Below are 26,174 nucleotides of genomic sequence, written 5' to 3' on the forward strand. Positions count from 1 at the left end.
CGTATTGTATCGCATTGTCATCAATGATGAATTAACCTTTTCTGGGAAATGCCAGGCCTATTCTTCTCAAGACAAGATGACCACATTGCAAGTTGAGACTAGATACATGATATACTTGATACTTGGAGGGCATGGGAAGGGCAGAGGAAGATCTCTAAACCAGGGATAGTGTAGGCTACAATTTCCATCATCTCTAACTTGCCTACACTAGCCACGTCTTAATTAAACTTGTACTATCAAACATTTGAGTACGTCCATGGTCTAGCTTCTTGTAAGCTTATGGTCCCTACCACTCTCCACCCTGCCCCGGTCGGGCTGGGCATACTGGATGGTAGAGATGCCAGGCTCGTTGTTCCATTGGCCTTCCTCTTCATCAGGTGAGTGTAGATGGGTTGCACCATATGGTACCACAGGAGTTGTGGCATATGGGGTGGTGTGCTGGGAAAATGCCCCATTGAAGGTCCTCATGTCATCACTGGCTGGGTCAATGGTGCTGTATATGGGGCCATCGGACACCCCCGTCCCAAACTTCTCTGTCTGAGCAATGTAATTAGAAATCCCAGCATCTGTCAACAAGGAGAGATGTTGTGAGCCTTACCAGGTTTTTGGGTTGAGCTGAAGCAGTTTCAGGGTGCCTCAATTCCAAATGCCTCTAACCTCTGTAGGTCTTTTATTTGAACTTACCGAGAGAGAGAAAAGGGGATCCTTATTGTATTTTCAAAATCCTGTCTCAGTTTTTCTCTTGGGTGGGAAATGTCTCTCAGCCACTTCCTTTAAAAGATCAAGCTTCTTACTGGAGTCTGCCCACCCTGTTCTCCCACGGATCAGCTAGCTCAGGGGTCTCCAATCTTGGCAACTTTAAGCCTGGTGGACTTCAACTCCCAGAATTCCCCAGCCAGCTTTGCTGGGAGTTGAAGTCCACCAGGCTTAAAGTTGCCAAGGTTGGAGACCCCTGAGCTAGCTGGCTACAAATTTTTATTTATTTATTTATATATCAAATTTAGACATCACCCATCTCACTCACAGAGGGAGTCTAGGCAATGCATGTTTGCCTTTTGCTAGCCAGCTCTATTTTCTTCCATTAACATTTTTACTGAGTTATAAAGTAATGTAAAATACAAAATACAAAATAAATTGGAAAGCAGTGGGGAGGGAAAGGGGAAGGAGAGGTGAGGAAGGATAAGAAAAGAAGAAAAAGAAGCACTGACTTCCGATTCTCTCTGCTAGCCAGTTCTAGACCTTCTGTGCTCCTGAGAGACACAATTGATGCTATGGAACTCTTACCATTGTAGTATCTTTCAGTGACGTTATGGTTTCCTGTACAACAGGCCATTCCTGGATCTTTTGTCTTCCCATTCCGCAACAGATTTGGGGCTGGCCAGGAGTCTGCCAGCCATGGGTAGCTGGAAGCACTGGTAGCCATGGCCAGCATGCCAGGGCGGCTAGAGAAGAGACAGAAAATTATTTATTTGGTGACTAATGTGACAGCCATTTAAAAATAATTTGAGTAAGTGTGCATGCTTTAGTTAATTAATTGATTAAAATGGTTTCAATTTAATACATGTCTTTTAATTAAATTCAATTATGAGGCGAAGAAAGCACTTTCAATTATCAGGAATATCCAACCAAAGGAAACTTTAAGACTTGTGGACTTCAACTCCCAGAATTCCCCATGACTGGCTAGGGAATTCTGGGAGTTGAAGACCATAAGCCTTAATGGTTCCTAAGGTTAGAATGGACATCCATATCCTTGTGGATATGCACAAGGTTGCAGCAAGCAAGGTGTTAAAGGAAGTGTTGTATTTTTTGGTTCCAAAACACACAACTTTAAATTTTAGAGTTTGGTTTACACCACATTTTTAACTTTGGTACTAATGTTCAGATACCTAAATTGGTGTCCTGGGGAGTTGAGAATTATAGCCCAACATAACAGGAAAACACTTGACTGAAAATGGCTGGAGTTATTTATTTATTTGCTTGCCTGATTTCTTAATTAATAAATAATTGCATTTTTGTAATGTTCAATAGCAACCCTTTATATATTTCTTGGTGTCTGAGGGATTAATGTATTCCAACATGCTGTTCTGTTTTGTGATTAATTTTTTAATCTTCTCTTTGGGTGAAGTGTTTAGAATGATCCTGAAACAGACACATGAAACTTGGCATATAATGAAACAAAGTACTCTGGAGAGATCGCCTGCAATTTTAACGATACTGAAAGAGTTGAAAAATACTGAAGGAGTTGAAATAAAGATTAACTGACAGCTTGCCAAAAAAGAGGTAACCTCTGAGTTATATGATGGATTATTGTCACGGTTTCATCATTTCCTTCACTATCAGACAAAAAGCAAGGGAAGACCTTTGTCTTTTCAGAACATGCTTGCAATGTTTATTGCTCCTTAGAAATGCCTTGATTAGCAGGACGTAGTTGACCGAAGGCATTTAATTGATCAACCCAAATCAATTAACTGATTAAATGTTGCAGTAGCCATAACTTCTAAGATTTTGCCCTGATCAAGCAGAAACATGGGTTGTACTACGGAGAACCAATAAAGCTTATGGGAGAATCCTTCCTATTAGCCCGAGGCCTCTGTACTCACCTGCTGCTGCCGACACGTGCTGGACCATCCGTATGGGGGAAAGAAACTGCAAAGGAGAACAGAGCAGACTCTCAGGGATGCTCCTTTCAAGAACAAAAGAAGGGGAGAATTGGTGGTATGGAGGACAAAGCAATACAATGGGAAGGGGGCACGAAGCCTTACCTGCTGGCGTGTATGCAAAGGAAGCTGAAAAGAGAAGCAAGCAAAGAGTGAGGCAGCTCAAAGGAAGTCATTGCTGGAGTCAGCATGGATGGGCAGGGAGTCTAAATTAAAATGATGGGGCACAGCAGATGCATTGCATGCAGATGGCGTATATTCCAAATCCCAATTAAAGGGAACCCACCAAAGGTGAGAAGGAAACCCCAAAATGGGTGTGGTGTCCCATTCACAAAGACTACATTTTCCTCCAGTACTCAGATCCCTACTTGGCCCATTAACATAGTACAGAATAGAAGGGGAAGCTGGAGGCAATTAACAAGAAGTCTGCCTTCCCCTTCTCCAGCAAGGGAAGATGTTTAGGAGGGGTGGTCCAGCCTCCAGGGTAGGGTCCAACTTCAGCTTTGGAGCACGTGACTCAGTTGGAGCTCTCCATGGTGCTGAGATGCTCCATTCTGCTTGACTTCTAGTCAAAGACAGGCCAAAGGATCTAGTATAAGACAGCCCACCTACATCCTCCCTTAAGAATGCTAGAATGGGGAGCTCGTAGTAAAGATGAGCTTATCTTGCCTGTATAGTGGCTCAGCTCCTTTCTCTTCTTTCGGCGACAATAGATCCACACACTGAAGCACATGAGAATGACCCAGCAGGCTCCTCCGATGCCAGCAATGAAAGCTGGTTGCTTCACTACACCTGTGATCTGCTCAGCAAGGCTTACACTATCCCCATTGTCCACAGGGACAGTATCCTGATCTGGTAGGGGTTCTGCAGCAAACATGGAAGGCAAAGGCATTTGCAGTCAGAAGAGGTACAAGGCTTGAGCAAGGTTAATTATGCGGTGAGGACAGTAACCAGATTGAAGGTTGCAGTTTTCCTACACATAGAATTAGCATATTAAGGAAAGAGCCTTGTTTCTTACTAATTTTCTTTCTGGTAGGAACAGAGCTTGCATGGAAGAATTCTCAATCATTTGAGTCTATACTTTCACTGTTCTAAAATAGCAAATTGCTGTTCTATTGTCCTGACAATGTGGCAAGTGTGTCTCACACTTCCTGAATCCTACTGGTATCAGCTGTCTCCTGTTTCAGAACTAAAGTTATGGAACATTTGCAAGAGAGACATTGCAAGATGGTTTATTTTTGATTAAACATATTTAAGAAGACCTTGAGTATCATTCAAACCATCTAAAAGCATGATAGTAATAGTGGTGGATGTAATTTTAGCCATTGTCTTCTTCATTATAACACATCAATTTCTTACAGGCTTCTAACAGGCCATCACTGAAAAGACTGTCTCTTGTTCATATGACAGCTGTATCTTTGAAGATGCTAGAGATGTGCTGTAGAGTATAGAGCCTCCCCAGGTGATGCACCTGGTTGGGCAGGACTGTATGGAAATAGAACTTCTTTTTTCCAACTGTGGGCATATGAAGGAGTCCTGAATACTCACTGATCTGTATGGTGACCGGGGCGCTCCTTACTCCGATGCCAGCACTAGTGGCAGCAGCAACCTCTGTGCGGTAGATCATGCCAGGGATTAGCCCCATCAAAACTGTGGAATGCATTGTGCCATCCACTGTCTTATTAATGTGATAGCGAGACTCATTTCCCAGACACCAAACCTGTCCAGGAGAAGGAGAAGACCATAGTAACTAATGGCTGAAGAAAACATTACCCTGCAAAAAAAACCTAGCTGCACATCACTGGATTGCAATATCTACCATAGTAAAGAATTGATGCATTGGCCAGCGAGTTGGACAAGGCAATCTACAATGCACAACCCAACTCTATGATAATATACTCCAGCTTCTGTGACCATCGGAAGTCCAAAGGACTTCAGACCCATTCTTTTTGGGGTGTCCCTCATTGCAAAAGTTGTCAAGGAATCCATTTTACCCGATAATCTTGGATGATCCCATTTTGTTCTCCAGGTGGAGGTGGCTCCCAGGATATGCTTATACTAGTACTGTTGCTGGTTCCCACGGTCACTACAGAAATTCCTTGTGGAGGAGCACTAGGAGCTGAGGAAGAGGAAAGAAAAGAAAAGAAAAGGGATTTCTTGCTCAGAATAGTCTGATAAAGATAGCAACCATTGCAGCTTCTACTCTGAGTTGTGAAAGCACACCAAGATATTGTCAGGGCATGCTGGCTAAGTTTTTATACAACACTAAGTTTTGACATGGATTTGCCTGGTTTTTGCTAAACAGAAAACTGAAGAGCATCTGGTCTTTATTGCAGAGAAGAAATTCACGACAAAAATGGAGAAGCTATCATTATGAACAAAAGGGTGTCGAAGTCATTGCTTGGCTACAACATCAAAATGTTAAGTTTAAGGCAAGTCACTTAACATTGCAGTGATCCAAGTCTTATTTTCCAACCCCAGATACAGCTCTATAGCACCTTGCAACACTTAAAAAACATTGTGGGAGACTGGAATCCTAAAATTGGAACTAAATAATATCTGCGATAATGGGACAATTTGACTTCAGTATACAAACTAAAGCAGGAGACAGACTAATAGAGATCTGCTAAGAAAATTCAATGTTTACAGAAAATACCTTCTTCCAACAGCCTGAAAGATTACTTTACACATGGACATTAGTCAATGGACAAACCCAAAATCAAATTTACTATATACTCTGCAAGCTGAAATGGAGAAGATCTATTCAATCAGCAAAAACAAGATTTGGTATTGCCTGTGGCTAGCATATGAACTCCTCCTTGCAACTTAATTCATCAGACAGACAAGATATTATCTCAGCAATATTCAATATGATTATACAATGAAGGTAAAGCATATATTTAGTGGATTAGAATTGATAAATAGAGTGCTTGAAGAACTCTGGATGAAACCTTGTGACATCACCAAAGATAAAGCCAGAGAAATATATTGAAATGCAGAAAGCAAAAGAGGGTGAAATTGCTGCCTGCTAATATATTGAAAATAACTGAAGAAACAAAAGGAAAGAGAGGCAGAAAGAAATTGGTGTAACTAAAATGCTACATTCTAGAGAAAGGTACAAAGAGACAATGAGTTATATCTACACTGACATACAAAGAAATTGAGAATAACAATAAATGAAAAGGACAAGAAACTTGAGAAAATTATAGAAATTGAGGGAAATTTTAATACAAAGTGGTCATAATAAAAGGCAAAGCTCTAAAGAAGTTAAAAAGGATAGTGTGTTTGTGTGTGTGTATGTGAGAGTGAGAGACTAGGCAGCATAGGGCCTGCTGGCTGCCATAAGAAAAAAACCCAGAATCGAGTGGATGTGACTCCACTGAGCTAGGGCTATAGAAAGAAAAACCTTGGTTACGTAGGAGAAACCTGGCTAAAAGAAAAACACACATAAAACCTATGAAAGAAAAAAGTAAGAAAAAATACACACAAACACACACACACACACACACACACACACACACACACACACACACACAGAAAAAGAGTTGCAGGGTTCAGAAGAGGCAAAGGCACTTGAGATCACACACGTTAACATCCAATGAAAATTGAAAAAAGACCAGAGAGTCTTTTTTTCATTTATTTATGTATTTATTTATTTGTCACTTTTAAAATAAAAAGTGACTCTGAGCAACCTATTAGCCACAATAACTTGTGAATAACTCCTTAAAGACATTGGTGCACTCTAAGCTTCCTCCTATTTTGGCTATGGATGAATTTCTATCATGGCCAGGAACCAAGAATAAGAACTGAGCGTGAGGCAACTAAAGTGTTTAAAATTGGGGAAGGCATCAGGGCTGTATACTGTCATTGTACTCAATATTTATTTATATGCTTTATTTATTTATTTATATGCATTATTTATACATTGTCGAAATCATTATTTTCCCAGTTATAGCATATAGTGTAAAAGGTAGATGATCAGAAAAGCTGAATGAAAAACGCACACTTCTCAATTGTGGCATTGAAGAAGATTGTTGGGGAAATAATTTCTTTTTCTTGGATTGCAAAAAGAAGAAATTATTCAAGAACAAAACCAGAGTGCACGTGGAAATACTAACAAGGAAACCAATGCTTATATATTTCAGACAAGCAAGCAAAACACAAGCAAGATTTATTTTAAAAAAGGCTGGGATGCCTGGAAAAATCAAACTCAATTGAAAAAAGCCAATAAAAGAGCAAGTGACTGGCTATAAGGCATAAGAACTAAAACAAGAAAAAAATGCAGTTCCTCATTGATAATTCTGGTGGAATGATGTCCTTTGGGAACCTGAAGTGACTGAATGACTGAACAATCTCAACTTACTCTGTGAAGCCAGCCATTGTGGTTTATCAGCTGTGATTTATTTCGTGTGTTGCATTAACCTGACCAGTTTCAATCCGTTAAAACAACCCTCATCCTTATGCAGGGTTCCCTTTTTTCCTGCTTATGGGCTTTCTGTAGAAATCAACAGGAAACCAACCAAGCAGAAGACCCTATTAGGCAGAAGATACAGCCACTTCATCAATGCATGTTAATTTCATAAATCAAGACCATGTACTTTGGTTGTCTTAAAAATTATCATTTTTGTGCCTGTTAAAAGGAAGACAATTTGGGTGGGAGGAGAAAAGGGGGCATATGGAAAGGGATTGTTTTAGTGTCTTATAAACCACCCGGAAGATAATTAAATCAAAGGGCCAACATTTGATCAATCGTTTTTTTCAATCAGTTAGGAAGTAAATGTTTGATTATTAATAATAGATGAAGTGGCTATGAGAATCCTAATTCTGTAAGATATACTGTATTTTACAAAAAAAAATCTAACAATCAATTTAACAAACAATTTAACAATCAGCAGTCATGAAGTAGTTCACTGGGAAATTATTCCTTTCCTTATTTCTATCTAACAATCAATACAGCATTCAGAATTCATGTCTCTGTAGAAAAGAAGCCTACAGTTCTTACAGTGCTGAGTTAGACACAAAAAATGGATGATGATAGACAGAAATACCAAAATATTAAAATGGTCATGTTGATGTAAAGAGCAAACCTCAAAATTCACATGACGATTGAAACCAAGAAATTTGGTTATAGGAAGGGGGGGATGACTCAGATTTAAAGATAGCAGCTTCCTTTTCCTACAAACCTTCTTCTGGGGTGCGCACCAGGAGCACCTCACTATCCATGCCCTGGAACTCATCAAAATATGGCCGGATCTTGACCTCATATTCTTGGCCTTTGCGTAGGTCTACTAAGACAGTGTTCCGTTCAGCAGGTGACTTCACATCCTGCACCAGCCAAGCACTGTTCTTGGGCCGGTACATTATCCGATAACCTTGGATGAACTGAGCCTGGCGATCCACCTGAATGAAATAAAGAGAGAGCATTGACTGTATGCGTATGGAACCTATTGCCTGGATCAATGCTTCTCCTGTCTAGGATCCAATTTCTTCCTCTTGCTATTGGTTCTGATGATGTTATTTCAAGAAAAAGTATTAGCTTATTAACACTCACAGTCCAGGTCACTTGTATGGTGGTGGAAGTGAGGACAACGGGTTCCTGGAGCTGAACTACCACATCCCCAAGTTCCCGTTGCACCTGCCGGTGGTCGACTCCTTGTCTGGTGGGACTCACATCTATCAAGAAAAGGCACAAATCCCATACCAGATGATACTCTTTGCAACAAGACCAACACAAAATATCCAAAATTGAAAACACAGCAAATGATCACCAAGCTGTAGATATGCATATGCCCATGAAGTTTCTTTCTAGGTTTTACCGGATACTTAGTAACTTCAAGAGTTAGAAACATGTTTTTGTAGAAATGTTCAATCTGTGCTAGGCCAGTAGAACTTTCTATGGAAGGATTGTAGAGCTACAGATGTACAACTGGAGATTATAAACCATGATCTCTTCTTAACTATGGTTCCTAGAGGGTTGGAATAATGGATGGAAAGGAGAGATAATGGATCAAGGAGAGATTCAGCCTGGAAATAAGGAGAAATTTTCTGTCAGTGACAACAATCAACCAAAGGAACAGAAGTTGCCCTCGGAAGTTGTGGGAGCTTTGTCACTGGAGGCTTTCAAGAAGAGATTGGACTGCCATCAGTCAGAAATGGTATAGGGTCTCCTGCTTGGGCAGAGGGTTGGACTAGATGACCTACAAGGTCCCTTCCAACTCATCTAATCTAATCTAATCTAATCTAATCTAATCTAATCTAATCTAATCTAATCTAATCTAATCTAATCTAATCTAATCTAATCTAATCTAATCTATCCTGAAAGGCATAAGAGGGCTGAGAATTAAAGTAGAAAGGATCATATAACATTTGAGTAGATTTGCTGACTTCTCTACAATTACTTGGAGGCCTACAGAATGAAACTAAGCATTTGCACAGCTTCTGATTCCTTATAACCACCATGAAATAAATCTTTTATTTCTCTCTTTCACATGTGGAGTAAAACCTATTGCAGCAGCAGTGGAATTCAAAATGGGACCTTTTAACCCCTATCATAAACTTCCATCAGTGTTACTATCTGGCTCCCTTCACACATACATCAAGCCAGGATTCGTTTTAGCTCTAATTTTTTAAATCCTCTCATAATTACCTGGATTCACACAACATGCAGTCTAATGCAAAACCTTATGGTTGGATCATCTCCCCATGCTTAAACCCAAACCAAATAAATGACATTATGGCTTTAATATACTGCATCAACCAAGCTCATGTCCGATCAGCCCCTCATTCAACATAGTGCCATGTGGAAACTCACCTTGTGTACGAACTGGCTCTGAGACCGGGCTAGGATCACTGAGGCCATAGGAGTTGACAGCTCGCACAAGGAAGAGGTAAATGGTGTTTGGATTCAAGCCACTGACAGTGTGCTTTTCAAGCTTGACATCATCTGCCACGGTTTGCCAAGTGCTGCCTGAAGACTGACTGCAATAGGACAGAGTTCAAAAAGGAAGAGAGAGATAGCACAGGCTTCATGTGTGCCCTTGGCCTCTGATTTAGCTGATTTAGCAACAGTCTCATTTAACAACAGCCTGATTTAGCAAAATTCAGAGGCAGAGAGATCCACTAGTAGTGCCTGGTGTACGTACTTACAATGTCCCACAGTTTACTTTGAGATCAACGAGCAATAGAAATTTAGTTTAATTTAATTTCATTGATTTTTATTTATTCTATTTAGGTACCACTGACTCCAAACAACTCTAGGTAGCTCATTGTATAACAACAAGTCAAAAACATAACCAACCAACCAAAATAAGTAAAAACAGATTACAAATGTAACAATAACGGATAGGACTTTTGATATATACCAACAATTAGTCCATATTTTTCTTATCATGAAATGCAGAAAATTAGTGGCTCCATTAAGACAAGACTATTGACAGCTTCTGACTTCATGGACAACTATTTGAGCTCATGTAACCTCCAAACCTCAGGAAGACTGTTTGGTTGCCCCAGAAAGTCTTGGCATTTTAGATTCCCCATGCTGCACCAAAGGAACATGATGCAAAGCATTCTGGGAAATTTGAAAGGGCGGGTGGATTTTAGCTACTTGCTATGAACATGGCACTCTTCCCCGATGAGGGACCATGATGGATGGCATTAGAAAGAGACCAATTTTTCCAGACAGTCTCCCTGCCAGCCTTAAAAGATCTCAGCAACTGCAGAATAACTTTGCAATTATAAGCACAGACGTTGCAGTTATAAGCACAGCCTTTTGTAGACACAAAGGAGCAGTAGACAAGATTCCTGCTTGCCTTAACCACTGAATTTTAAAGTTCACAAAATTGTTTTAGAATTGCTGCCCACCTTGAATTTTCAAGGTCCAGAATTCAATGGAACTCTGATTGACAAGCTTTTGGTTCAGGTACAGAATGTAAACAGGGACTTGGCCCTTAGCCCAATCTATTCTCCCTGCAATCAGAAAATCTATTTTTTGAGCCTTTTTAACTCTGCTTCAAAGAGGTGCAATTTTTTTGTAGTTTTTCAATGGGATGCGGGAACAATGAAGTAATATGTTCCATGCTGGAAGCTATAAAGAGATGAACCTGAATGCAACACCAGGACATTTTCAAGGCTTAGAATGGGATAGCTCAGAATTCAGATCGGCTCTGAATTCTAAGCTAAACACACAGATGCTCAAGTCCATGTTAAAGAGGATTTGTAGCAGATGCCAGGCTGCCCCTAGTCTTGTGTTTCCATGTCCCTCCGTGCATGCTCCCATACAAGTCTGGATTAGTTTACTCAATGATTTATGTTGTAGCAGGGCTACCTCCCCATTTGCCAAACCTCTCACTGTAAGTGACTTGCTCAGCCACCTGCGCTTCCCCACAAAGCTCCCTGTCCAGAACAGATGGCTCTGTTAGGTAAGGTGTGCAAACCACATGAAAAAGAAGAGTTTTCCTTGATACACGCATCCCTTGGTAGCTCAGCAACAGGGAGGCAGAATCCGAATAGGGTATGTGGTAGTGATATGTGTGTCGTGGGCAGGAATCACAAACAGAAGCTTAATATGGATTTAGCAGGGGAGAAAATGGATGGTCTTGGAATGTACCGACAGCAAAAAATTTACACAGCTGCCTGGATCTGCTCTCTTGCCCTCTGAAAAACTAGCTTCAGATACAGCTGATAGATCGGAGGGGGGCAGGCGGAGGGAGACGAAAGAAAACAGCTCAGATCTTTATAAAGTTAAGTTTTCCTTATCAGGTGAAAGGTAGAAGTTGCCATTCTTGGATAATAGAACAGGGATACCCAGCCTGACTTGTGTTCTGCTTCGTGTAAACTCCACTCCCTAAAATAGGGGTGAGTAACATTCAGGGATGAATATTGCATTTTGAATATTTTGTCAGTGTGCTGCATGGGGTGAGCAGAGCTAAGAGAAGCCTAAATTAAATTTACAGTTCAGCAAGGTTCAGCTTTTTGCAATGAGAATTCTAATTCTGGCTCAGAGCAATACATGATAAAAATAAAATAAAATAAGGAAAGCACTAGTTTCTCCCCATTGTCCCATCTTTGCAGCACAATCTCATGTTCTTTTGCTGACCGGAACAAAACAAAATCCTGATTCTGTTTCATCACCTCTGTCAAGGGGCAGCCAGCCCAACAGGAGGCATAAGATTGCTTGACCCATGGGCTAAGGGCAGATGGAGAACTATTTTATTGCCCAAGATCGCATTACATGGCTGAAAGCAGCAGAGCAAAGCTAAAAATGTGTGTGTGTATGGGGGGGGTTTCCTCCCATCTCCCTCCTTCTTTCCCTTTTCTCATCCAGTGAGCTGCTAGGGAGGAACAGATTGTTCTTACAGGAGATCTATTCTAATCGTTAGTGGAGAATTTGTGAAATCACAGATGACATGTCATTAGGCCAAGATTCCCTAGTCTTGAACAACAGATTAATTCTTTTATTTATTACATTTTTATTACACCTTTATTACTTTATAAGTAACTCAGGCAGCAAACAAACCTAATGTTCTTTTCTCCAACAACAACCTTGTGAGGTGGGTTGGGCTAAAAGAGAGTGACTGGCCCAAAGTCACCCAGCCTGCTTTCATGCCTAAAGCAGGACTAGAACTCACAGTCTCCTTGGTGATTAGTGCAAAGTCTCCAAGCCGACTTTATTCCTTTTTATGCCTAAAATGGGACTAGAACACCTGGTTTCTAGATCAGCACCTTAACCACTATACCAAACTAACTCTTCAGTTTTTCATTCTGAAATTGCCCAACTGTCTACTTCATGCCCAACAGTAATTGGAGAAAAAACTCTCAAGAAACCTATGAGTTACCTGAATGCTTCAATAATGTATGAGCTGATAGGAGCACCTCCATTCCCAGGGTTTGGCTTCCAGATCAAAGCAACACTGTTCTTGGTGACATCAGTGACCAGGGGAGCTGAAGGTGGACCTGGAAGCAGGTTTGGCTCTGGGAGCTGCATCTGGAGATCTACTCCATTCTCTGGGAAAACAATGTAGAGGATGAAGAGAACATTAGCCAGAAGGCCTTCAAGGAATACTGATCAAATCAGCTACAGAGGGTCTTTGTAGATGGTGAGCTGAATTTAGCTTTGTGCATCCTATGGCTTCCCAATGCATTTTACATTTGCAAAGCAAAAAAATGCCTGATCTGGAACATCTTCCTATGATGAAAGTATAACTGTCTGTGCAAGGAAGTATGGACTTTCTTCATCCTGAAAATTAGGGCCTCCTGCTAACCAGGATGATATTAATAGAATTTACTGCCATGAGACGTGACAATAGGCATAAACTTTTATGATCTTTTTCCCACTCCAAGAAATTAGGCAACTAGTGGTTTGAGGAGACAAGAAGCCAAATATTCAAGTCTGGCAGATTTTAGATTCTTTCCAAGGATGTAGAAAGGCTGGCCATTTTTAGATTTACAGGTTGACAAAAAGCCACCCAGAACTGGTCACTGGGGCTACCTTTGTTTACCTAACTGTGGGCAGGTTCTTTCTCTGGGACACACCAGAGGTTGGTTGTAGCAGGTTCTGACCAGTTCTGGAGAACCGGTAGCGGAAATTTTGAGTAGTTCGGAGAATCGGTAGTAAAAATTCTGACTGGCCCCACCCCCATCTATTCTCTGCCTCCCGAGTCCCAGCTGATCGGGAGGAAATGGGGATTTTGCAGTAACCTTCCCCTGCCACGCCGACCAAGCCACATCCACAGAACCGGTAGTAAAATTTTTTGAAACCTATCACTGGGACACACTAGAAGAAATGGTGTTCTGCAATCAAGTGTAGGTCTGCTTGATAGATTAAAGCAGGAGTATCCAAGTGTGGCAACTTTAAGACTTGTGAACTTCAGCCCCCAGAATTTACCAGCCAGTACGTCCACAATTTAATTTGCCACTTTTGGACAACCCTGGATTAAAGTCAAACTAACAAACTGCATTTAACGCAGAACATTTTTAAAATTGGAAGTGCCTAGGGAAAGGCTCTTCATTATTGGGAGTAGCCACTTAGGACAACTTCATTCTCTCTCAACTATGGCCTGAAGAAACAAATTCTGCCTTCATTTTTATGGCACACCTGGCACCTGCATTCCCCTCCCTGGCCCTATGTGTTTATTTTTAGAAGAAATCCAATAATCTAAATTGGGTTTAAGAGTTTGGTCTATTTTTCAATGCCTCTGAAGTTATTCCCCCTTCTATACCCCGGCATCTCAGAAGAAGCATAGCAAATATGAAGTCCCAGGTAAACCACACTCCCATCTATCTCCACTCAAGGGGTCCTGCAAATGACTCACCTTGCACTGCCAGAAAGCCACTCCACCTGGTTTCACCGGTTGAGCTTGTAGCAATGCAAACATACAGCCCAGAGTCGGAGGTCTGAAACATGCCAAGGAAAGAAGCTGTTATTCCTTTCTGCTCTCAGCAATTGTAGTTTGGACTTTGGAGTTTTCTTGCCTTCAGGGAGAATGTATCCTATAGTCCTTAGATGTATACTATTACTGCTCATCCACAGGAGATACTTCATATTTCTTCCTATGGCTTTGAGGAAAGGATAGGCTTGATGGAAGCTGGATGGTTATGAGACCAGCCCAGATGTCCTGGTACAGGTACCCGTTGACTTACAACTATTTATTTAGTGACGGTTCAAAGTTTCAGTTCCATTGAAAAGTGATTTACAACCAGTCTTTGTACTTATCACTGTTGCAGCATCTCCATGGTCATGTGATCAAAATTCAGGCAGTTGGCTATGGGTATGTATTTATGACCATTGCAGTGACCCAGGATCTTGGGATTGACATTTGTGACTTTCCCAGGTGACTTCCAACGAGCAACGTCAAAGGGGAAAGCTGGACTTTGTGATTCAAATTAACTGTAGTAATTTACTTAACAACTGTGGTTTAAAAAGAGTCATAAAATCAGGTGCAATTCACTTAACAACCACCTTACTTAGCAATGCCCAATGATGATCGTAAGCCGAGGACTACCTGTTTATTTCCACGACCCCTTCTGCATGATGCATTTGCTCTCTGAAATGCAATTGGGGAGCACAGGTATAAATATAATGGTTAGGGTGTCATAAAAATATGCCAGCAGAGAGGCTAATGACTCCCAAAGGATTCTTGCACTATACTTTTACAGACAAAAGGGAGCAGGACTCACTGCTCCCTGGCCACATTTATCCATATTGGGATTTTAATGTTCGAATGCTCAGATAATCTGAAAGGCAGCAGAGAATCTGTGTGTACGTGCCAAAATCTGCATGATGGAAAGATGTGTTGCCAGGACTGAAGTCCCACCATTTTGTTGCAATTGCCATCTTGCAGATTTTGACCACTCTCTGGAACTGCCAACATTTGGAACAACTATTATTTTGCCCTCATTCTATCAATAGGCAACATTAAGGTACTTCTATTAATTACCTGCCTGTTATTATTCATATTTTCCCCTCCATCTCCCTTCTGCGGTATGATAATTCTTAGCTCTCTTGCCAGACTATTTATTTATACTTAAAATGTGAGTTCCTTCAGGTATGAATACAGCTAAGATATAATAATGACAACAACAACAATGGTTTGGTATTAAATTAAAAATGTAAGTCAAAATAAAATTAAAGAGGAACAGTTGACAGAGCCCATGAGTGAAAAATAAAGTGACAGATGGAAAGAAAAGAAAGAAGCTTAACTTTGACAAAAGCTTTGGAAAAAGAAAAAGTCTGCCTAGCGGGTCTTCAAACTTGGCAGCTTTAAGGCTTGTGGACTTCAACTCTCAGAATTCTGGGAGTTAAAGTCCACAATTCTTAAAGCTGCCAAGTTTGAAGACTGCATAAAAGCAGAAGAGTTGCAATTCTGCACGACCGAGTCCTTTCTACAAGAAGATGTTGGATCTCTCACCTGAACCCTTGCTGAGATTGAGATGGCCTTCATCAAGGTCTATGACAATTCACCACGCCCAACTCACCACGCCCAACTCACCACAGCCAACTCACCATGGCTAACTCATCATGGCCAACTTGCTGCAGCCAACTCGCCGCAGGACAACTCGCTGAAGGACAAGAGTTACACTAATATCAAAGAAATGGTGGAATAGAATAATTAAAGAACAGATGCAAAAGGAGGGACAAAATGAAATGGGAATGAGAAAAATTAAAAATATTTTTTATATATTTAAAATAAATAAATTGGGCTTCCTGTCTGGCTTCCGGCGCCGCCAGACGGTCCTTCGTGACCGCCGCCCCGTTGCCTGTAAAAGAGCTGCCTTTACATCTGAAAGGCGGCTCGAAAAACTCCATTTCCTGATGGAAATGTGAGTCTGAGCGGGCGGGGGTGGTTAGAGCCCTCTGCGAAGTCCCCAGAGTTTTTTTTTAACTCTTGGGGACGAGCAGGTTGGAGCTCCCTATTGTCCCTTGCCGCCGCTCCGGGTATCGAGTGCACTCTGCTTTTCTGCAGAGCTAGGCACTGGAACCGGATTAACTAACGAAACTAACAGATGGACTTATTAAAAAAGATGAGACTTGGATTTTGGACCCTAAATCGCAAGTATCCTTAATGAATTTACAAGCATTTTAAAGTGAAAGAGGAAAAAAAAAAAAGCTTTAAAATGGCCGCTGAGGCTTGGGAAGTAGAAGAAAGCTGAAAGTAAGAGTTCTTCCATAACAGATACAAAGTAGCGGAATATATAGTGCTGGCTACAATTTGAAAGAAAAAGAGTTATTTTAAGTTCCTCTCTTCTTGGAGATTTGTACTTGTTTATTAGATTTGTTTATTTGTTTATTAGATTTGTATACCGCCCTACTCCCGAAGGACTCAGGGCGGTGAACAGCCATGAAATAAAACATATAAATACAAAATTTAAAATAGAAATACTTGATCTTGTTTGGAGGGTAAAAAAGAACAGTTTGCTGGAAGGATGGCGTTACTAATAAAATCTGATAGACAAGAAGGGGGGGTGCTCCCCCACTCACAACTGTTTGAACAAGCTCTGAGCCTACAGACTTTGCAGAATGGTTTTAATTTAAAAGAATTTATCCAGGAGGAAATGGCAAAATATTATGAGACTGTGAACCAGAAATTTGAAAATTTAAGGCAGGAAATTAAAGAAATGATACAACAAAAGTATGATAATTTGCAACAAAAGATTGTAACAGTGACTAATGGTTTTTCAGAAGTTGTTATAAAGTTGGATACAAATATTAAACTGCTAGAGTCTAAAATGGAGAAAATTGATAATTTGGATAATAAAATATTAAGAATTGAAAAGGACTTAATAAATATTCGAGATAATAGCTCAGAACTAAAGTCTAAAGAGGAAGCTGGTCACGAGACTTATAATGCAGAAGATATAAAGCAAGGAATTGAAAGAGAGGTTGTAATGCTGCAATACAGGATTACAGAATTTGCGATCAGAATCAGAGGTTTACAGGAAAATAACAGTGATGACTTAAGAAAAACATCTGCTCAAGTTCTGGCTGGGATCCTAAAGGTTCATCCTGAGGAGGTATTCAGTAAAATTAATAAGGCTTATAGAGTGAATTCCTGGATTGCAAAACAAAGGCAACTGCCTAGAGATGTGATGATTTACTTTACAGATAAAGAGATAAGAAATGATATTGTGCAAAAATCTTTTAATTCTACTTTACAACTGAATGGGAGAAAAATTTGGATATATAAGGAATTACCGCCTAAGATGGTAAGAGATAGAAAGAAATTTGGACTCTTGGTGACTGAGTTAAGAAGACAAAATATTCTATACAGGTGGGATGTCCCAGTGGGTATAATACTGAGATATCAAGGAATAAGATATCAGTTAAATACTGTTGAAAAAGCGGAAGAATTTTATTATAAGGTACTTAAAATCAAAATCAACAAGAGACAGAAATTCAAGAAAAGCAGAAGGAGATGGAGACAATGAAGAAACAACAAGTTAAAGAGGTCTCCACAGATGAGCCGCTTTTGGATTCTCTTTCAGAGGTCTCAGCTGGATTATTTAATATAAGAGAGGCGGTTCCGGATCCTATTGCAATGATTTGTCAAGCCACAAACCAGCATGGAAGTCAATTAGTTGATATACAATTTACAGAACCAGAAAGATCTCAGCCACAAAAGCAAACCCAACAGGATCAAGTTATACATCAGCAAAACCAAATAGTTGACACACAACCTACAGAAAGGAATTTAGGATGGAGATCCAACCCACAAAAAGTCAAGAAAAGAAGAAGTAGGTCTCACAAACATAAAAACTTTAAAACTAAACAGCAGTGTAATGCCAGTTACTTATGAGAGGACTGAATATATGAAAAGATAATTGGCAAAGTATTGGTTTATTTTATCCTGAGGATAGGGCAGATCTCTGCAGTGCTGAATTATTTTGGGATGTGAAAAAGGCCTTAAATCGAATGGTTGGAAACATCTTGTTTGTTTTTTGGATTTCCGGATAAATATATTATGTGTATGTTGAGTTATATGGCAAGAGATTTACTGGATTGGGGCACGCAGAAGATCTGGTTGTTACCCTATTATGATGGCTGGAATTAATAATCTGGATAAAAGACACCTCCATAAACATTATACGGAATATAATTATAAAGTCACTTGGGTGGTTGTCGGGGTTTTTCTTTTTCTTTCTTCCAATATGAAGATATTTGTTACTGATGGGGGCAGATGGTAATTGAAGATACTGAAAATACTGCTGGAATAAGGATGCGATGTTACCCTAACATGGGTGATGGAGTTTATCATCCAGTTGAAGGATATTACAGAAGATGCTATATGGATTACAAGCTTAAAGTTTTTTTCTTTTAGGATTTTATTTACATAAGGGAATATTTTTCTAGGGGAGTGGGCAGAAGAATAAAGATATTAAGAATAATTATGGTAATTTTGTAGGAAAGTGGGTGGAGATAGGTTAGGTTATGGATTGTTTAGTTTAAAGAAAAGGGATATTATGTTTAGATGTGAATATATGTAATGAAGGGGGGGAAGGAAATGGGTAGTTGAATTGAATAAGTGTTAAATTAGGATTTATTGAATAGTCTTAGAGTGGAAGTATGCTTTGAAATGTTATATCGTATGGGGGGTAGTAAAAGGGTAGATTACGAGCGGAAATTGTTAAATTGGGAGGTATAATAATATTATTATGTTAAATCAGGAGTTATTAGACATTGTTATAATAGAATGTCACTTTGAAATGCATATTATAGCATAGTATAAGGGTATAGTATAATTAATGATAATTTTATTAGAAAGAAAGGGTCAGTATATGGAGTTGGAGTAAGTGGATAGTAAAGCATGATATAATCTGTTATGAATTTGGGTTTTATTATGAAGAAGTCAAAGGGGAAGGGGGGGTGAGGGGGGTTAGGGAGGAGGGGGGGAAAAAGGGGGAAAATTTGTATTTGAAAAACTTTTTCAATAAAAAAAAAGAGTGAACTCAAGGGGGGTAATAAGGAATGATTAACGTTAAAAACACAGAAAATAGAGACCGATTCTAATGGTTAAACAAGCCAAAAGTATGAATGGAATTAAAAATAAATTATTTGCAATGAAATTGAAGTGGGAAAATATTCAAATAAATATTTTAGGAATGTTTATGGGAATAGTGATCAAAAAATTATAGAAATGGCTTGTTCATATTATTATGGAAAAGCAAAAAGTTGTGATTTGATGCTAATGTCTTATTTTACTGCAATGAAGAGAGTTGGAAGTCAATGCTTCTTTTTCTTTTCTTATCCTTCCTCACTTCTCTTCCTCCCCACTGCTTTTCTATTTACTTTTCTATTTTGTATCTTATAATATTTTATAACCCAATAAAAATGTTAAACTGGGAATAGTAAAAAAAAATAAAAGATAAAATAAATAAATTGAATTGTTAAATTGTCCCACAGCAAATTGGCCATGGTGAGTTAGCAACACTGAGTTGGCTGTGACGTGTTGTCCCATTCTGCTTCATCAACCTGGTACTTTTTAACAATGTTAAGATTGCCGTTGCCCAAACTGACAAACACAAACACAAGAGAGGAGCCTGCCCAGGGGTGAAATCCAGCAAGTTCTGACAGGTTCTGGAGAACCGGTAGCAGAAATTTTGAATAGTTCGGAGAACTGGCAAATACCACCTCTGGCTGGCCCCAAAGTGGGGTGGGAATGGAGATCTTGCAATATCCTTCCCCTGCCACACCCACCAAGCCACTGTTGTGATCCAGGCCCAAGTAGGTAGTAATCGACGCAAACAGTTCCAAAACAAACAGACTTTATTAGAACAGCTGAGAATTAACTCATTCTCAGCATAGTACAAACTAAATTAAAACAAACTCTTCATAACACAAATTCTTCAGTCTAATCACCAACCTTGGTATAATTAGGCAAACTGCCAAAGGCTTCTCTTGGCAAAAGTTCAAAAGCAGAAGACACCGACAAGAGATAAGTGCAGCAAGACTATCAACGTTGTTTTCCGACAAAGAGCCCAAGAGCCGTTGCTGGTCTTTTAAGCCTTATGGGAGGGGCCAATCATCTCTTGGCCCTACTCCCGAGTTGTCCTCTTTGCTTTAGCTGCTCTTGCCTTCTGGCAGCTCTTCTCATACGTGCACTAGGAACAGGCTCCTCCTTTTCCTCTGCCTCTCTACTGTCAGCCTCTGGAGGCTCGGGAGTCCGCACATCACTCCCCGATGGCCCTGGTCCCATCTCTGCCTCTGACACAGAGCCCTCATCTGGGCCTTCCCCAGCTTCCAGGACTGGCCCATGTGGAGAAGACTGACTCAGCCTCATTGCTGTCTGACTCCACTGCCAGCTCTGCAGGCTGCTGATGAACCACAACAGCCACGTCCACAGTGGGGGAAAATTTTGAATTTCACCCCTGAGCCTGCCTGATACTAAATGAAATTCCTGCTCCTGCTAGCCTCACTCTAATAGGCAGTATTATCCAGGATCTCTCTCCATATCTCTTGTATTTTACCTTCAGAATTGGAACTTCAGAGTCAGAAGCTGGAATCTTCTGTGTACAGGCAGTCCTCGACTTACAACAATTCATTTAGTGACTGTTCGAAATTATAACAGCACTGAAAAAAGTCACTTATGACTATTTTTCACATTGACATCTTATGTTGCAGCATCCCCATGGTAACTATCATCAGAATTCAGATGATTGGCAACTGACTCATATTTATGACTGTTGCCGTGCTCCAGTGTCATGTTTTATGTCCCTTTTATGACATTCTGACAAGCTAAGTCAGTAGGGAAGCCAGATTCACTTAACAACCACGTTGCTAATTTAACAATTGCAGGGATTCACTTAACAAATGTGGCAAGAAAGGTCATAAAATGGAGCAAAACTCACATAACAACTGTTTCACTTAGCCACAGAAATTTGGGGCTCAAGGTGGTCGTACGTCAAGGACTACCTGTATAAAGCATATATTTTACCACTAAGCTATGGTTCCTCCCAACCGTACAATGAGCAAAAGACAAGAACTAGAACTTGTGAGCAAGTAGTTGCTAGTTGTCTTGATGATCATGGAAATGAAAGGAAGGGGTTGCTGTCATATCTTCACCTGGTGGGCTCTGTGATTTGAGGACCACTGACTTGCTTTCCCACATGTATCAGAAGGGTCTGATGAAGACAATTCATCCTGGGGGGGACCATTAATTCATGTTAGTCTTCTGAACCACCCGACAGTTCTAATTTTTTCCTGGGCAAAGCGCCACAACTGCTATCAAACAATGCTATTAGGTGCTCTGGGACCCAGTTGATGCATTAACCTCCTGACTCTGACACAATGAAAGCACAAAATTAACGTGAAATATTTCACTCCCTGCTGCCTGCTGGCATTAATTTTTAAACAAATGTTTAGCATTTGGTCTGTGTTTTGATAAGTAATTCATGAATAACTTTCACATTACCCTGTCACTTTATTTGACTCTATTGCATGAAAAAAGCAGATTGGACTCGCCCAGTTTGGAATTGTTACAAGGAAATGCAATGTGTAATGCTATGAGCTCTAAAATGTTTAGCTAAGATATTGTAGTGTAGGAGGGATTGTCCCCTTGTCTCTGGGCTTTTACACTACATCTGTCTCAATTCAAGATTCAAATTATGCAACAGGAAAATCAGATGCTCAGAGCCACAGCTCAGTGGCAGAATCCTTGCTCAACAAGCAGAAGGTTGCAGGTTCAATTTCTGGAATCATTGGCTAAAGAGGAATAGAAATCTTTGTTGCTGCCATTGCCAGTATTTGTGCATCTCTAGGTAGCAACATTTGCATGATGGGTGGAGCCAATCCCAAAGTGGGACAGGAAAAAGGCATTGTGAATGGATGTTTAAAACTGGCAGCATCCGCAATTGATGAAAAATTGCTTTAACCTTTAGCTTTGCAAAGCTACTTCGACTTACGGAAGAATGGTGTGGAATTTATAACAAATGGCTTGAGCCAAATCTAACTGGTTCAGTATGTGTTTATGAGCTGGCTGGAGACAGGGATATTAGGTGGGTGAAACTGACAAGTCCTCATGCCATAATAAGTGTGTTCCTTTTCAAAATGCAGCAAAAGTCTTTGTTGGTTTTCCTAACTGAATGAATGTCCTGGATGTGTCTTCTTTATAGGTGGGATCTGGCTCTAGAGGGCCATCAGAACAGTATGAAAGCAAACGCTTTGTGGTCCCCATGCTTGCCTTTATGCACAGAATGGGTTTTTTTTTCCCAACTATCAATCTGTTCTAAGCTATCAAATTATGTTGATGCATTATATCCATTGCAATGCATTTATAACAGCAGTGAGGTTTACGGTCCCCCATCTCCCAATGGAATGAGCATCTCTTGGCATCTTTGCATCTACAAAACACACATGCACACACCTCCTTCTTCTGCAATATTGTAAATATTCATAAATTAACTTATACTGGGGATGATTATGTGAAAGTGCTGAGAGACTTTGAACTCACTGAATCAGAGGGAAATTGAAACTGTTAACTACGTGTGATTGTAATACATCAAAATATTACAATGCTTCACTGTGGAAATGGTTAATTTCTGAAAAGGGGTAAACAAGCAAGACACAAACATTTGTCTTGTCAACTGTTAAGACGCTTTTCAACTGGAAGGCCCTCCTACAGAAATATCACGAGACCTCTGGTTTTATCGCAGCTTTCCACATGTATTAGAACTGTATCTACAAGATTTAGCAACTAACACTTCCAACACCACGTTGGGCACCATGTTGGTGAAGATATATATAGATGACATGGTGTTGACATTGGTTAATGAACATGCTCTTTTGCACAGGACAGGAAAAATATATAAGGAAGACTAATTGGAAGAAAGGTCCACCACAGTGATTACTATTAATAAGAGGCTTTGCTTCTTTCTTTTTGCAGATCTAGGTTTCATTGCTTAATTTCCAGAATGGCTCTCCAAGGTCCTGACATCATCAGCATTTGGATAAATTGGCCACAATAATTAAGTTCCAAGATTATGCTTTTCTTCCAAGAACTGCATTTATCAGTTAGGATTAGTGGGTGAAAGTACTATCAAAGGAAGTTTATTTTAGCCAATACTTGATTCAACAAGGTAACCAAAGTTGAGTCCCTACCGAAAAACATTAGACCTACAATCAAAACTGTCTAAGGAGACTTCAGGCTCAAAAGTAGACAAGAACCAGATTGAATTTGCAAAACTATTAAATCTAGAATCCAGAATGTCAGCCCTGCTATACCAGGTAGAGCCAAATTCAAATATTGATTACTACATTGTGGCTCTTCTGATTTTCTGCTGATTGGGCCTAAAATGTCACAGAAGCTGGATTCATATGTTGCATTAAAACATAGGTGGAGAAAAACAGAATAGCTTGCTTCACTCAGCACAGGAAGCCATAAAACATGGATTTATAAACTGCATTATATATTAAAAACTGAGTTAATATTTAGGATGGGGTGATCAAGGCCCACAGATATAGGGGGTTTTGTTGAAGATTCCAGAGCTTCTTAAGTATATTGTTACTGGAATTCAGCAATCAAAGTATAGTTTTCTCCAATGTGATTTTTCTGTAACACTTAAAATAGGCAAATTAAATCTCTAGGAATGTCTTAAAGAATGTATTTTGGTTTTGTTTTTTTTAAAAAAAGCCACATCCCCAAATATCATTCCAGGAAACAAAATAATGTCCCTCTCTGAACTAAGATATTCCTGGTTTAGAAATTCAGCTTTGAACATGAACCACAAACAGTAGTATAATTGGCTTGATTCTATCATTGCACTGAGACAATTATGGTTTTCTGAAAAGATTAAAGTGACTGGACAGTAAATAACTCTGGCTGGAGAACCCTGGTTAAAAAGAGTTAATTACAATTGAGTTCTTGGCAGAAAGTTATGTTATAACTTTGTCATAATGGCATTCGCCACAAAATGGTTTTCAGATTCAGCTGTGTTGCAAAGGGATTGATTTGGCAGGCTTTGTTCTTTGTTTACTGATATTTACTTGTTAAGGATAAGAAAATTGCATTCAGCTGTTTTTAGCCAGTAAAACAAAGGAATTGCTTAGTGCCTGTTAACAACATTAATTTCTTAATAAGTACACAGTAGCGTATGGGCCCATTCTCTATGTTAGCTTTCAGGAGTATTTAAGAATTCTTTTTCAACTTCTGAACCATGCAATTACAGTCTCTCTTTTATTGAGTAATTTCATTACTGAGCTATTTAGCACAGTTATGAAAGCAAGCAATTTAATCCCTAGCTAGGTTGTGGCATTCAATTACTAGCTGGCTGCTTGTTCACTAGAGAGATTGAATTTTCCCAGATATAAGAAGTCATGAGCTAGGAGGAAGATCAGAAGGTTCACAAAATTCAAAAATACTAGAACTGGGAGAAGGAAGGGGAAGAGTATAATCTCATATTGACTTGATTGCATAAAAATGTCAAATATTTCACTGGGAAGATAATGGGTTGAATCCAGTGGGAATTCCAACCAAGAATATCCGTAGGGCAGTTGGCTACATGATTCCTAAGCTGCACCTTATTTGATTTGAATTTGGTTTAGCACGTTGGGTGAACTAGAATGGGCATTTGGCATTTGGAGCCCTGGTGGTGCAGTGGTTAGAATGCAGTATTGCAGGCAAACTCTGCCCATAGCATGGAGTTTGATCCTGATGGGGCTCAAGGTTGACTCAGCCTTCTATCCTTTCTGAGGTTGCTAAAATAGGACCCAGATTGTTGGGGGCAATATGCAAATAATGCTTTTACATTGTAAATTGCCCAGAGCCTGTAGTAAAGCACTATGGGGTAGTATATAATTCTAAGTGCTATTGCTACTAATGAGTTTTCCAGTCAATTCTGGTTATCCTGCAAATCGTGGTAAAGCAAATTATGACAGCGTAATGAATGAACCCTGACAGGTAATCCACTACTGGTGAGATAAAAGTGGAGAAAGTACAGGAGAAATGGAGGCAAAGTAAGAGACGAAGGAAAGCCAGAACAAGGGGGAGATAATGGGAACAAAAACAACCAGGTTGGGCATTGTCGAGTAGTATTTGACCCATGATTCTGGAGCCTTGGAAATCATGACAGAGGTCCTTCTACATTGCAATGTCTATTGGGATATACAGTATGGAAGCAACTTATAAGTCCACTAGTTCTGAGATTCTCAGAAAAAATGTATTTAATGTTACCCAATGCCTTGTAGATATGAGCTCATACATAACAGTTGTGAACTATTTTTTATATTGCTATTAAGAGTTGTAACTCTACAGATTTTATCAAGCTATTCTTATTATCTGATTTTGTTGAGAGTTTTGTTGCATTGGTGGCTTGGTCAATGGCCTGAATAAAATATATTGCTGCTGTTGTAGGTACCGTGGGACAGGGGAGTAGAAGTGGAGAGCAGAAAAGGTCTGGAGGAAGCATTTGGTTGAAGAATTGGGAAAGGGTTGGTCTGAAGGCAGATTTGAAATGACGGCTGGAAGGAGCTGGTGGACCCCAAGGGGAATGAAGAAGTTCAAGTTACAGACATTAAATCTTAGTTTTTGAAGAAATGTTGCAGCATCTAAGATTCTTCCTTACACAATTTCCTTTTGCCCTCATAACCATGTAAAAAGTAATGTTATCATTTGCTCTACTTTTACACATGCAAACTATATTTTAAAAAAAGAGATGATTGTAGCTATGGTTTTCAAAAGAAAGAGCAAGCAACTATACAATATTCGTGAAATGTCCTTGTACATTACTGAAAGAGACAGATTTCACCCTGACAATTTTATCTGACTACAAAGAAATAAATAGGCTGTTATTCTATTGTTTCATCAGAACATCTCTACTTATCCAAAGCCCAGTTAAAAGCACCTGGAAGAGGTAACCTGGACATTCTCCCTTTCCTGATTTGTGCCAAATCTTCTCAACTCAAACACCCCTGGCATAAGAAAGCAAATGCAACGAGCACAGCAAGGTCCTTCCATCAGTCATGTTACATGCATGGCTGGGAAACTGTGGGAAAACCCAAAGAACATTCTGGTGGATCTATTGCAATGGAGA

At 39.8% G+C, this 26,174-nt stretch overlaps 1 protein-coding gene across 6 annotated transcripts in view; it reads right to left on the reverse strand.

Annotated features, from left to right (window-relative positions):
* ROBO3 (roundabout guidance receptor 3) overlaps window positions 1-26,174 on the reverse strand; it is a 311,028-nt gene that overhangs the window by 14,442 nt on the left and 270,412 nt on the right. For all 6 annotated transcript variants that reach the window (XM_087875620.1, XM_087875619.1, XM_087875621.1 and 3 more), the window contains 12 exons: window positions 13,967-14,048; window positions 12,491-12,659; window positions 9,469-9,635; window positions 8,209-8,330; window positions 7,841-8,057; window positions 4,652-4,776; window positions 4,206-4,377; window positions 3,327-3,521; window positions 2,763-2,786; window positions 2,601-2,646; window positions 1,285-1,442; window positions 291-566 (listed from right to left, as the gene is read on the reverse strand). In XM_087875620.1, the coding sequence (XP_087731746.1) occupies window positions 291-566; window positions 1,285-1,442; window positions 2,601-2,646; window positions 2,763-2,786; window positions 3,327-3,521; window positions 4,206-4,377; window positions 4,652-4,776; window positions 7,841-8,057; window positions 8,209-8,330; window positions 9,469-9,635; window positions 12,491-12,659; window positions 13,967-14,048 (1,753 nt within the window). The remainder of the gene's footprint in view (window positions 1-290; window positions 567-1,284; window positions 1,443-2,600; window positions 2,647-2,762; window positions 2,787-3,326; window positions 3,522-4,205; window positions 4,378-4,651; window positions 4,777-7,840; window positions 8,058-8,208; window positions 8,331-9,468; window positions 9,636-12,490; window positions 12,660-13,966; window positions 14,049-26,174) is intronic.

The sequence above is a fragment of the Pantherophis guttatus genome, chromosome 9, assembly GCF_059756535.1.
Source record: "Pantherophis guttatus breed Tessera chromosome 9, ASM5975653v1, whole genome shotgun sequence".
Taxonomy (NCBI): domain Eukaryota; kingdom Metazoa; phylum Chordata; class Lepidosauria; order Squamata; family Colubridae; genus Pantherophis; species Pantherophis guttatus.